Source organism: Notolepis coatsorum (genome assembly GCF_963971535.1).
Source record: "Notolepis coatsorum genome assembly, chromosome: 4".
Lineage (NCBI taxonomy): Eukaryota > Metazoa > Chordata > Actinopteri > Aulopiformes > Paralepididae > Notolepis > Notolepis coatsorum.
This window is the reverse complement of record NC_140168.1, coordinates 112,057,127-112,072,235: the sequence shown is the minus strand read 5'-3', so window position 1 is coordinate 112,072,235 and position 15,109 is coordinate 112,057,127. Positions and strand designations below refer to the sequence as shown.

Below are 15,109 nucleotides of genomic sequence, written 5' to 3'. Positions count from 1 at the left end.
CCCCCCCCCCCCCCTAGACGTCGAGGTCGTCGTCCGGGTCCTCCTGGTCGTAGTCGTCGTTGGCGTCGAGCTCGTACAGGATGCGTCCCGACCCGGGGCCCGAGAGGAGCAGCGCCGACTTCCTGTTTTAAAAAGACAAGAGACGGCGGTTTTTGGTGAAGAGCTTGTGTGCAAATATTCAAACCTATATGCAAGATAGCTAAAAAATCTGAGGGGGGGGGGGGGGGGGCGGCATATTAATGTCGCTCACTTCTCTTTACTGAAGACGAAGGGAAGCGACAGTTTTCCCTTTGCTTCTCGTTCGGTGTTGGATAAGCGGAGGTTGAAGGTCAAGTTGGCCGTCGGGTCCGCCTGAGGAGAGGAGAGGAACACAGATTGGTCCGTTTCTCAAACGCCTCTAATCCCTCCTTCATTCTAATGTGTTATAATTAAGGCTGTCAAAGTTAACGCGGCATTAACGCGTTATCGCCCGATTCTATTAACGCCACTATTTCTTTTAACTCATGATACATTTTTAAGAATTTCTTTTTTCTTCTTTTTTAACTAGACTTCACTCAGGTGTATTATTGATACTATGTTTGTTTCTGAAGTGTGTGTGTGTGTGTGTGTGTGTGTGTGTGTGTGTGTGTGTGTGTGTGTGTGTGTGTGTGTGTGATATATATAGAGAGAGAGGGGGTGAGAGAGATGAGGAAGGGGCAAGAGAGAAAGAGAGCTGGGAGAGTGTGTGTGAGAGAAAGGGGGTGTAAAGGCCATATGAGTGTTTTGTTTATTAATATTATTATTATTGTGCTTAGGATAGTGTCTTATTTATGTTTGAACACTAGAGGGCTCTCTGCCTCCATTATAGCCACTCTTCTATAAATAGCCTAGCTAATTAACGTAATCCCATGCACCTGTGATGAGGATACATTTTTCTACCTGTCTCACCGTTTGGAACTCTGAATGGAGCAATTGACAACTGTTCCGATTTAACCCTTCATTCACCATCATTCACCCTTGGACAACAATAAACTCTGTAAACAGAAGCAACTTGAGACATTCCATATTTACACCACAAACTTTGGGACTGAGTAAGATAATTAATTGCAGGTGCATCGTGGACGCTTGTCGATTCATTGGGGAGCGACAAGCGGACATTACAGGGGGGGTGTGATTACTCAGCCCTTGTGTGAATGTAACAAGTTCCTAACATTTTCTTTCCCCTATTATTTCATGCACACTTTATTCATTGTTTTAAATTATTATTTTCTTTTAAGTTATTTTGTGCATCACTGTTTTGAATTTGATGCAAATTTGCAATGCATGAGGGTCATCCTTTTGTGTTAAATGGCTGCATAAAGCAAGCATTTGTTGACTCATGTTGATAAGAGTATTAAAACTTGGAACTTGAAAAATATCTGTTTAAGGTAGATACAAAAAAAAATGTGATTAATCGCGAGTAAACTATGGACAATCATGCGATTAATCGCGATTAAATAATTTAATCGATTGACAGCACTAATTATAATACATGATAGTATAACTTGAGATTGTATAATATAGCATTGTATAGCAGTGTACATAAAGACCCAGTGCCTCATCCGTAGCTAACAGTGTATTGCACTACCACAGGACCTAGCATGTCCTACCATGCTCTGTAAATAACTCATGTACAGATACCGATATGCCCTACTTTGTTTACTTGTTTATTGCACAATGTCGCTCTATTGGTTGGATTCTTATTATATATTATTACTATTGTATTATGCACATCGTTGCGGGCAAGACCCCCCGCATTTCACTGTATACCTGTATGCCGTGACAAATAAAACTCTTGTATCTTGTATCTTGTATGATATAATAGAACAGTCAGTGTACTATAAATATATAGATAAGTGGGTGTGGGTGTAAATTTATGAACATCAGTAAATATGCAATTAACTGATAGATACAAATATTTATTTATGTTAATTTAATTGTGTTGATGTTTTCATTTCTGCAAAATAAGTATGTTCGTTTTGTTTGGTTTGATAAACATTGCGCTGTGAACAGTATCAGTGTTCTGTATGTGTGTAGGGGCCGGTACACATTGCACTGTGAACAGTATCAGTGTTCTGTATGTGTGTAGGGGCCGGTACACATTGCACTGTGAACAGTATCAGTGTTCTGTATGTGTGTAGGGGCCGGTACACATTGCACTGTGAACAGTATCAGTGTTCTGTATGTGTGTAGGGGCCGGTACACATTGCACTGTGAACAGTATCAGTGTTCTGTATGTGTGTAGGGGCAGGTACACATTGCACTGTGAACACTATCAGTGTTCTGTATGTGTGTAGGGGCAGGTACACATTGCACTGTGAACACTATCAGTGTTCTGTATGTGTGTAGGGGCAGGTACACATTGCACTGTGAACACTATCAGTGTTCTGTATGTGTGTAGGGGCCGGTACACATTGCGCTGTGAACACTATCAGTGTTCTGTATGTGTGTAGGGGCCGGTACACATTGCACTGTGAACAGTATCAGTGTTCTGTATGTGTGTAGGGGCCGGTACACATTGCACTGTGAACAGTATCAGTGTTCTGTATGTGTGTAGGGGCCGGTACACATTGCACTGTGAACAGTATCAGTGTTCTGTATGTGTGTAGGGGCCGGTACACATTGCACTGTGAACAGTATCAGTGTTCTGTATGTGTGTAGGGGCAGGTACACATTGCACTGTGAACAGTATCAGTGTTCTGTATGTGTGTAGGGGCAGGTACACATTGCACTGTGAACACTATCAGTGTTCTGTATGTGTGTAGGGGCAGGTACACATTGCGCTGTGAACACTATCAGTGTTCTGTATGTGTGTAGGGGCCGGTACACATTGCACTGTGAACAGTATCAGTGTTCTGTATGTGTGTAGGGGCCGGTACACATTGCACTGTGAACAGTATCAGTGTTCTGTATGTGTGTAGGGGCAGGTACAATAAGAGTTTTCTTCTTCCTGTTCCTTTCGGCCATGGAATTTAGTGGATCATATTAAGTGAAAGTGAACTATATGTATTGAAGACACTGTTGTTGGACTGTAACAATTCCATGTACGAATAAATACAAAATGAAAACAAACAGTGGTGTATTGAGCTGCAAGTGTGCTACTGGACCTCAGGCTCCTCCGAGTCCATCTGCGTGGTTCCGGGGTGACTGGACTTGCTCTGTATCGTGACCGTCAGGTCCTCCGCGATACTGAAAAGCTCCTCCTGAGAACAGACGACATCCGTTAACAAAAGTCCAGTACATCGGTTAGTGGGGGAAAAAGCTTGTCCCGAGGAAAATACCACTTACATCTTGTATAATCTTCCCTGACTTTGAGCGCCTGGTGGTTTTTGCCACCGCGCCGTGTCCCCTGAGCCCGGCCGTCACAGTGATGACCGACGTGGCCAGGTGGCGTACGCTTCCCCCGAGGCCGCGCTGGTGGAGGTCAGAGTGCAGGAGACCAATGATGGTTCTCACAGCTCCCCCTGATGAAAATAAAACATGATAATGTTGAGTTGTAGCATGAACTGCATGAACTAATAACAATTCTACTTAACCTCAGGACAAGTTGGCAGACTTATGACGAGGCCTTATTCACACCAGGATGCACTGTCAAAGAGTTGCACTGGCGACATCTCCAAAGATTAGATTAGATTAAAACGTATTGTCATTAATGCAGCACAGTACAACAAAGAGAAGTTGGCATCCAACCAGAGTGCAAATGTAACAGTAAAGTGCAAATAGCAATGTACAAGTGATTAAACTGGAGTATATATATATATAAATGAATACTGCTGAAATCAGTATGTATAATCAAGATGTGCTTTAAGTGCAGACTTTCATCCAAATCAGGTGAACAGTGTAGGAATTACAGTGTCTACATGTGCACCCCCCTGTTTAAAAGGGACCAAAAGTAATTGGACAAACTAACAATCCATAAATAAAATGGTCACTTTTAATACTTGGTTGCAAATCATTTGCAGTTTCAATAGTTTTATTTCGAACCACAGTGTCAGTTTGGCTACATTTACCATTGTCCGGCAAAACAACATTTGAAAAATAAATGAAATGGGAAAAGAGGAACCCCCCCCCCCCCCAAAGAAATTAAAAATAAAACAACAGCCAGAAACTATACACTGTTTGAAAAGGAGATGGAAGAAGCTAAGCTTATCTGTTTCCATCCCCCATCAATAACTAATTGCAATATTATATATACTTCAGCAAGTACAATTTGACACGAAAAGTCAATCACCTGACCAGTTGATGACAGCCTGAAGTCTGGAACCCATAGACATCACCAGACACTGGGTTTAATCTGCAGTTATGCTCTGCTAGGCCTCTACTGCTACTGTCTTCAGTTCCTGCTTGTTCTTGGGGCATTTTCCCTTCAGTTTTGTCTTCAGAAAGTGAAATGCATGCTCAATTGGATTCAGGTCAGGTGATTGACTTGGCCATTGTATAAGATTCCACTTCTTTGCCTTAACTCTTTTGATTTCTTTCACAGTATGCTTCAGGTCATTGTCCATCTGCACTGTGAAGTGCCGTCCAATGAGTTCTGAAGCATTTGGCTGAATATGAGCAGATAATATTGCCCAAAACACTTCAGAATTCCTCCTGCTGCTTTTGTCAGCAGTCACATCATCAATAACCAGTTCTGTGGGCAGCCATACATGCCCACACCATAACACTACCGCCACTATGCTTCACTGATGAGGTGGTATGCTTTGGATCATGAGCAGTTGATCTTTGTCTCATCGGTCCATAGGATGTTGTTCCAGAACTGTAAAGGCTTTTTGTCTGGTCTTCCTGTTTTTGAGGCTCACCAATGGTCTTGTGGTGACCCTCTGTATTCACTCAGTGTAAAGGAATGTGAATCACTACCCACTTTCAAAAACACTCAAAAAAACACGTACGGGAGACTGCAATTGGAAACTGGCCCCTGTAAATGTCCTAACACAACCCCCTCCAATGTACAGTAAAAATTACCAAGTATGGTCTTGTCAATATTCCAATGTACAGTTTTGCTTGTACAGTTGTACAGTGTCCCCCACCCACCCAACCCCACCTCCAATGTACAGTACCCCCCCCCCCCCCACCTACCCAACCTCCTCCAATGTACAGTTTCTACGTCAAATGTATATACACTCTTTTTTCTGGACTCTTCTCGTATCACAAACAGTACTGTATTTGCAAATCTGGTATGTCATAAATGTATAGATGTAGCAGCACTGTCTATCTGTATGTCATGTATGTCATATATGTTACGATGAATTGAAAATGGGGGACCCTGATGTAAACAAGACGAAAGTCTCTCTGGTCTGCATTCCCTTAACAATTGTATGTATTGAGCTGTACTGTATTGTACCCATTCTGCAATCTGTTAATAAAGTTTTCAATCAATCAATCAATCAAGTATTCTCTTGATTGTTGACTTTGACACAGATACGCCTACTGGACAACTATTGTGAAGGGGTTTTTCTTCACATGGGAAATAATTCTTCCGTCATCCACCACAGTTGTTTTCCGTGGTCTTCCTGGTCTGTTGGTGTTCACCGGTGCATCCTTTCTGTTTCAGAATGTACCAAACAGGTGATTTGGCCACACCTAAACTTTTTGCTTATCTCTCTGATGGGTTTGTTCTGGTTTTTCAGCCTAATGATGGCTTGCTTCACTGATAGTGACAACTCTTTGGACCTCATATTAAAAGTTGACAGCAACAGTTTCCAAATGCAAATACCACACTTGAAATTAACTCTAGACCTTTTATCTTCTAAATAATGAAGGAATAACACACACCTGGCCATGGAACAGTTGAGCAACCAATTACTTTTGCTCCCTTAAAAAGGAGGAGGCACATATAAGTGTTGTAATTCCTACACCGTTCGTTCACCATTTGGATGTAAATACCCTCGAATTAAAGCCGAGTCTGCACTTAAAGCACATCTTGATTGTGCAGAGCCAAAACTATACATTGTGTTGACGTCCAAATATTTATGTACCCGACTGTATATACAGTAAATATATATACATATGGTATATACAGCATTATTGTACATGCTATCATCGTTATACGGGTAGACTATAGTTTGATGTAGGTAGTTATTATTACAGTGTAAGTCAGTTGTACACAGTGAAGGCAGTAGGCAGGTATAAATTGAGAATAGACAACAGAGTTCAGAGTTCAAAACCTGTGTCATAGTAGTTGTCAGAGTTTAGGTTTGACTGGGATCATTCTGAGAAAGATACACATAAAGGGCCTGGTTTCTATGTGATGCATTTGTGATGTTTCAATGAGTCTGGGTCCCACGATGACAGGAACAAATGGGTTCCTGAAAGTTAAGAAGAATCATAATGTCTAACCTTTCTTTAGTTCTTGAAGACTCTTGCAGATGGCAGGAGTACTGAGATGCCTCAGAATCCACGAAAGAGAATCAATCACAAGGGTCACTGGCTTGGATTGCTGCGTTTGCTTGAACAGATTGATAAGGTCTTCAGAGGTGAACTGGTGAATGGTGAAAGATGGGCGCTCGGTCCAGCCGAGGGGATCTATGTACGCATTGTGAAAGTGTAGCCTATATTCAAAGTGATGGAGACAAACAGTTAATTGATGGTTTTACTACCAAGTCTCCCAAAGAGGGTTCTTGACCTCAGTTACCTTTGAATAGATGATCTGTTCAGTCCATCTTTGAGTTCCTCTTCACTAACATCAAATCCCAGGACATGGACAACTTCCTCCCTAACAGAAATCAAAAGGGTGCTTTGATTGATTGATAACTTTATTAACAGATTGCAGAATGGGTACAGTACAGTACAGCTCAATACACACAATTGTTAAGGGGATGCAGACCAGAGAAATACTTTCGTCTTGTTTACATCAGGGGTCCCCCATTTTCAATTCATCATTCATTACATGCACATTCATATACCTATTCTATTTGGGACACTTGTAAATACACCCAATGAATCTTGGACTGGGGAAAAACACAGACAACACATTATAAAGGAATGTGGATCACTACCCACTTTCAAAACCTCTCTCAAGAGACACCTACGGGAGACTGCAATTCAACACTGGCCCCTGTAAATATCCTAACCCAACCCCCTCCAATGTACAGTCATTTACCTAGTATGGTTTTGTCAATAGTCCAATGTACAATTTTGTTTGTTTGTACAGAGTCTCCCCCCCCTCAATGTACAGTTTTGCTTGCTTATACAGTGTGCCCCCCCCCCCCCCCCCCAACCACCTCCAATGTAAATTACCCAGTATGGTTGTCAATATCCCAGTGTACCCAACCCCCCCCCACCCAACCTCCTCCAATGTACAGTTTCTACGTCAAATGTATATACTCCCTTTTCTTGACTCCTTCTGTATCACAAACAGTACTGTATTTGCAAATCTGGTATGTCATAAATGTATAGATGTAGCAGTACTGACTATCTGTATGTCATGTATGTCATATATGTCCTGATGAATTGAAAATGGGGGACCCTGGTGTAAACAAGACGAAAGTCTTTCTCTGGTCTGCATCCCCTTAACAATTGTGTGTATTGAGCTGTACTGTATTGTACCCATTCTGCAATCTGTTAATAAAGTTTTCAATCAATTCAATCAATCAATCAAGTATGTCATGTATGTCATATATGTCCTGATGAATTGAAAATGGGGGACCCTGATGTAAACAAGACGAAAGTCTTTCTCTGGTCTGCATCCCCTTAACAATTGTGTGTATTGAGCTGTACTGTATTGTACCCATTCTGCAATCTGTTAATAAAGTTTTCAATCAATCAATCAATCATACACAAAGACCGTGGGGATGCTTTGCTTAGCGTTACCTGTTTAATGCGGCATTGATGAAGCTTTTCAGAAGGTGTCGGCCAGAATAGTTTACATCATCTATAAAAGATAAACTTACATTTAATAATAAAGCCTGAAAACATAAACCCGGCTAGGATAACATGGTGTTGTTATTCATTATTGGGCGACAGCGTTTTACCCTGTAATATGATGAAGCCTCCTGCTTCTGATCCCTGCATCGTTTCCAGCAACATGTTCGCTGATCACAGTTAGCTGTAGCTTCACGTTTCACTAATCCAGCTACAACAACAACAACTCACCAGTACTCGGTTATTATGAATGATAAATAATATTAACGTTTGCAAAAAAAAAATTGAATGCTGATGAATGAATATTCAAGACGAGAATGTGTTCTCAATTCCACGACGCATTTCAAAAGATGTTTACGTCGTCTATCCAAGCTAACCAGTGCTTCTTTCAATCAGAACTGCATATCCCACAAACCCCTCGTTTGACTCAGTGATTACACCTGGGTAATGTAGTTAGTCTACCGGTGTACTCGGTGGAAATGCCAACACTAGAATCTTATAGCCAAATTTAACCTACATGTAGAATCTGTTTTTCTCTACCATGAAACTCGGGTATTGCCGATTAAGTTTTGATTTTCCTATGTTGGCTTATGTTCTTTTCGGGATTGGTTTTGGTTGATTTTTGATTGTTGATTTTTTTTGTTTGTTTGTTATATTTAGAAAAATTACTTTTTTTAATTTGTTTTTGAAATAGGGGTAGGTTGCTCTATAAGCCTTCGGCTTCAAACCTATCCCTTTCGTTTGTTTATTTGTAATTCTTTTTTTTATCAACTTTTTCTCCCCATTTTCTCCCATCCCAATTTCGTGTTATCCAATTCTCCCCTCCCCTGTCTCGAACGTTGCTAGACCATGCCTCCCACTGGTCGGCTGCAATGTGGACCAAGCCTTGCATCACGTGTCCCCTCCGGTACACGAGGAGGAGGCAGCTGTAGCATCTTTTCACCACAGCAGCTCGAACTCTCAGCGGCGAGGAGTAACGCGTGCTCTGGCAGGAGCACTCATTCAAGGGTACTACGACTATGCTTGCACCTCATGGTACCAAAGCACCTCAAAGGCTCTAAAAACAAAATTACAAACATCTCAAAACAAACTGGTCAGACTACTGCTTGACCTTACTCCTAGAACCTAGAGGGGTTTCTGTTGTTAAAAGATGTGCTAATTTGTTACCACTAAATTCTATCAAACAGGTCATTTAAGCTCTGGTTTTGTCAAATCTTGACTATTGTCCTGCAGTATGGTCGAATGTAACAACGAATAAACTGAAAAAATTGCAAATGGTACAAAACAAAGCAGCGCATATAGCGCTTCGCTGTGAGTACAGAACTAATGTTGCAGCGATGCACAGTTGTTTAACTTGGTTACTTGTCAAACATAAATTACTCTGCTCACTCCTTGTATTCACTAGGAATATTCTTGTTACAAAGATCCCCTCAATTTTATATAACAATTTATCTATAAGTCTTGACAGACACAACCATTCCACCAGACATGCTTCTGTACGAGGTTTTACACTTCCAAAAGTGAGGTCGAATGCAATGAAGCGAACTGTCATGTTCCGTGGTATGCAGGAATGGAACTCTCTGTTAAGCAGGAGAATAGTAAATGTCGTTTCAAAATCGTGGTAAAACAACATTTTCAACCAAAGAAATTGACAGTCCCTAATAGATAGTGTGTACGTAAATGAAAATGTATGTGTCTTATAAAGAGATAGGTATATATAGATGATAAGGCATGTGTCTGATAGGGATATATTATTAAAAGATTGTATAATTGGCTGATATGAATATAGATAATGTATGTAAAAGCTAAATAGTATATTATGCTGTATTGTATTATGAATTAATTATGAGTAGGTATTATTGTACTGTATTATGAATTCATAAGGCGTATATATTGTTGTATTGTATTATGAATTTGATTAGGGTTTTTATTGTTGTTTTAATTGTCTGTATGAGTTTCAAGTTTCTTCAAGTTTCAAGTTTCTTTAATAGTTGTCATACAGAAGTACAGAATACTTTTATACAAAATGCTTCTTACTGTTACGCTCCAGACTGTGCTAGACAAGATAAGTATGAAATAAAATAGTATAGCGTGTAAATTAGAAGTAAAAAAAATAGGTCACAGTGTTCAGTATAGACATATGTACAATGTTTGATGCAGAATAGAAGTAACTGAGTTACCATATAATATACAATATACTATGCAGTGTACTAATATACAATACTTTATAGTGCAAAGCAGAAATGGGATGAGGTACAATTTAGGTACAATTTACAGTAAGGTGTACGAGTTGTAGTGCAAATCCTTTATCAATGAATCAATAAATATAAAGTGTGTTTAGGTGATCTAAAGTGTGGAGAGTGGGTGCTGCAGTGTGTTGTTTGTTTAACATGTGAATGTTGTGAGTGTATACGTTTTTACGTGTTATGGACCCCAGGAAGCATAACCCCAGCACTGCTGTGGCTAATGGGGATCCAAATAAACTTAAACTTAAACCCACCTCATCCCTGCCCACTTTGACAACCTAGGATGGCTTAGAGTAGACGACAGAGTACAGCAACTTGCAATGGGCCTGGTCTACAAGATACACTACACGACCAAGGTACCCATGTACATGTCAAAATACTTCCCAAAGGTCAGTGAATACCACGATCACAACACCAGAGGGAGCTCCACAAATCATGTTAAACCCAGATTCGGCTCAAACAAGGGACTAAACACGTTTCGCAATTATGCCACATCAATGTGGAACGCCCTACCCACAGCTGTAAAGGAATGTGAATCACTACCCACTTTCAAAACCACTCTCAAAGAACACCTATGGGAGACTGCAATTCGAAACTGGCCCCTGTAAATGTCCTAACCCAACCCCCTCCAATGTACAGTAAATGACCAACTATGGTTTTGTCAATATTCCAATGTACAGTTTTGCTTGTACAGTTGTACAGTGTTCCCCCCCCACCTCCAATGTACAGCCCCCCACCCACCCAACCCCACCCCACCTACCCAACCTCGCCCAATGTACAGTTTTTACGTCAAATGTATATACTCTCTTTTCTGGACTCTTTTTGTATCACAGTACTGTATTTGCAAATATCTGGTATGTCATAAATGTATAGATGTAGCAGTACTGTCTATCTGTATGTCATGTATGTCATATTATGTACTGATTAATTGAAAATGGGGGACCCTGATGTAAGATGAAAGTCTTTCTCTGGGCCCTATTCCCCGTACCTGGTTCAACTAAGTCGATCAAAAGTCCCATTATCCAGATTCAATTAACCTGATGTTTGAATCCGCGCTTTCCCTGTTCCTCGAAGGTGGATTCAGTCTCGTTCATTTGAACCAGACTTCCAGACTTGAGACTCAGGATCAGTGCGCGCGGCCGCCTCAGCTGAAAAGACAGCAGGTGTCGATCGCAGAAATCCTGATTTTCTAACGGCATTGATTGATTGATTTAAAACTTTATTAACAGATTACAGAATGGGTACAATACAGTACGGCTCAATAGCCTCGCAGACAAGTTAAATGCATATCTATAGGTTCATTTTAAGTCCCTCATTACCCCAATAAATCAGATTATATTTCTTTAAATGTGCCTGCTGGCACTATCTTAAAATGGAATGAATAATCAAATGAGATCTTGCTAGCGAAAATAATTTGTTCAACTATTTCAGAATAAGGATAAAAACAAGCCCAAATAGTATATCTAATTGATACGAATTATATTATGAGGATATCTGTAGGCCTACTGTATGTGCTTATGTATTATGTACTATATAAATATTATACATGGTTCCCAAAGAGAGGCTTGGAGGGAGGCTTGCAGTTACACTATTAATCAGGTTTTAATCTGTTCATCCATACATGCATTGAATTGATTAACCTTCAGTTTATACCAGTGACACCTCATGTTCATCATCATATAACAGTGCTTGAAATGCATTTTCTCAAATTCATTCATCAAAATGTCAAAGGCTCATTCAATTTATCAAGTCACGTCACGTCATCAAATCCATCAAACAGCGCATCTCCTCATATATTTTAAACCCAGTTACAATATCACAATAACGTGTGACACTGTCACAGTGACAGTGATACAATTAAACACTCCACAGATTCAGATTCCTCATAATTCATATCCACAATCCGCGCATAGACGCTTCAGCTTGAATGAAACACAATCCGGGTGCTCCGTTAAGCAAATACACAGCAAAGAATATGAAACTAATCAGAGCCAAACGCCCGATAGGTTTCATTCATTAAAAATATCCCTGCGGGATTCACATTTGCAATGATCTGTTTAGTCCGTTATTAAAATAACTGTGTGTGTCGCGAGCACCGTATCCGTATAAATATGACGTGCATAATAGGACAACGTAAATTCATAGGCTGAATATGATTTATTATCAGCGTTACTGCAGACCTATTATTTTACATTTCAAACGAAGCACAAAAACATAATTCAGAATGGTATAATGGGATCTAGACTGTGAGAAATATTTCAGGAAGGGAGCTGGCATTTCTTTGCGAGGGTGTGGCCATGCAGGTTATCCAGCTAACTGAACTGAGGCCATGTCCCCACGTATCTGGATCTTTTGCCAAACGGATATTCTCAGGCTCCGTTTAAAAAGAAATCCTTGTCCACACGACAGTGTAAAAAAAAAAAACTGATCCAGACGCAAACACATAAACGCATATAAATTGATCCAACAAGCATGCGGGCCAGTAGGTGGCGATAACAAGCGATATCCCAAATACCATAGTGGTACGAGCGGTCAGGACCATAGATATATATCTATGGTCAGGACGACTGAGAAACGATAGGAATTGTCCATTGGTTCACCCAGCCCACGTGACCATTCCTAGCATTTCCATTGGCTATATTGACATACATAGATAATAAATAGATAGATATAGCAGAGGATTATGCAGTCCAGAGGAAACAACCAATCTAGATATGTCACGATTCAATGCTTTACTTCTGCGCACTGGGCGACGGAGAGATACAATGTCAATGTTGAGATCACAATCTCCTAGCCCCTTTCGTGACTGTGATGCACCGAGTGAATCCACAGTCACTTGCTCCTCAATAGGAAACCAACCTCTTTCAAACGTCTTTCTCAGGTCTGCATCCCCTTAACAATTGTATGTATTGAGCCGTACTGTATTGTACCCATTCTGCAATCTGTTAAATAAAGTTTTCATTCATTCATTCATTCATTCATTTACCATGAAGGACTGGTTCTAACCGAACCATTCGTTATACAAGTATCACAGAGACGTTTCAAAGGTACTCACAGTTGCACGGGGGTTGGTACGGGATGGTTTGAAATCTCTGCGCTGCTAATAAATTTTTTTTATATTTTTTATAAACGGCTCAAAACGGCATTATTTCCGGCGTTGGGTGCATGATGCACATGCGCTGTGATCACACCAGGCAACCAACGCCGGAAATAATGCCGCGGTTGGTTTCAAGTTCGAATCCCATACATTTTTTTTTTTTTTTTTTAACGTGTATTCTTTCGCCGGTTAAGGTTAGGCATGGTTAAGGTTAAGGTTAAGGTTAGGCATTGTTTCGGAGTTGGTTAAGGTTAGAAAGGTTAAGTTTAGGCGCTGTTAAGGTACTCATTCAGGGGTACTACGACTATGCTTGCACCTCATGGTACCAAAGCACCTCAAAGGCGCTAAAAACAAAAATTACAAACATCTCAAAACAAACTGGTCAGACTACTGCTTGACCTTACTCCTAGAACCCACCTCACCCCTGCCCACTTTGACAACCTAGGATGGCTTAGAGTAGACGACAGAGTACAACAACTTGCAATGGGCCTGGTCTACAAGATACACTACACGACCAAGGTACCCATGTACATGTCAAAATACTTCCCAAAGGTCAGTGAATACCACGATCACAACACAAGAGGGAGCTCCACAAATCATGTTAAACCCAGATTCGGCTCAAATAAGGGACTAAACACGTTTCGCAATTATGCCACATCAATGTGGAACGCCCTACCCAAAGCTGTAAAGGAATGTGGATCACTACCCACTTTCAAAACCTCTCTCAAGGGACACCTACGGGAGACTGCAATTCAACACTGGCCCCTGTAAATATCCTAACCCAACCCCCTCCAATGTACAGTCATTTACCTAGTATGGTTTTGTCAATAGTTCAATGTACAATTGTGTGTGTTTGTACAGTGTCTCCTCCCCCCCCCCCTCAATGTACAGTGTTACTTGTTTATACAGTGTGCCGCCCGGCCCCCCCCCAACCACCTCCAATGTAAATTACCCAGTATGGTTGTCAATATCCCAATGTACCCAACCCCCCCCACCCAACCTCCTCCAATGTACAGTTTCTACGTCAAATGTATATACTCCCTTTTCTTGACTCCTTCTGTATCACAAACAGTACTGTATTTGCAAATCTGGTATGTCATAAATGTATAGATGTAGCAGTACTGACTATCTGTATGTCATGTATGTCATATATGTCTATATGAATTGAAAATGGGGGACCCTGATGGAAACAAGACAAACGTCTTTCTCAGGTCTGCATCCCCTTAACAATTGTATGTATTGAGCCGTACTGTATTGTACCCATTCTGCAATCTGTTAAATAAAGTTTTCATTCATTCATTCATTCAAGGAGCTGGTTAAGGTTAGAGTTTGTCTTAGAGAATGGCAATATTCTTTCTATAGTTAAGGTTAAGGTTAGACATGGTTAAGGTTAAGGTTAGGCATTGTTTCGGAGTTGGTTAAGGTTAGAAAGGTTAAGTTTAGGCGCTGTTAAGGAGCTGGTTAAGGTTAGCGTTTGTCTTAGAGAATGGCAATAGACAGCCTATTTCCGCACTGCCGCTCTCTCGCGCTGCCGCGGTCACATGGTCACATTGTCACATTCTTGAACTCCTCCGCTGTTAAAAAGCAACACGCGGCCCTAACACTGACATGAACGACCAGCCAAGCCGGAAGCAACGCCGAGAGCTGGGCTCGAAACCCAGCATATCCTGCATTAGTGGCGAGCGCCTTGTCCACTGCGCCACGCAGCCGCCATTTGTATAAAAAAAATCTGAATTATTTTTCTGTTTATTTATTTTTATTTGTAAACATTCGAAAAAATATATATATTCATAACACAGTGAACTACGGTACCCAGCATGCATGTGACCGTGTCGCCGTGACGTCACGACGTGGCCCCGCCCCCGGGGAGGCTCCCGCAGCGCGT

General features: G+C 40.9%; 1 protein-coding gene across 1 annotated transcript; it reads right to left on the bottom strand.

Moving 5' to 3' along the window:
- LOC311227485 (elongator complex protein 5-like) lies at positions 1–8,247 on the bottom strand. Its single transcript, XM_084313162.1, has 8 exons — positions 7,992–8,247; positions 7,831–7,891; positions 6,653–6,733; positions 6,358–6,569; positions 3,307–3,482; positions 3,126–3,221; positions 251–351; positions 1–122 (listed from the first exon to the last, which is right to left on the bottom strand). The coding sequence occupies exons 1-8, from the start codon at positions 8,044–8,046 to the stop codon at positions 14–16; spliced, it is 891 nt and encodes a 296-aa protein (XP_084169288.1). The 5' UTR covers positions 8,047–8,247; the 3' UTR covers positions 1–13.
- Between the last annotated feature and the right edge of the window lie 6,862 nt (positions 8,248–15,109).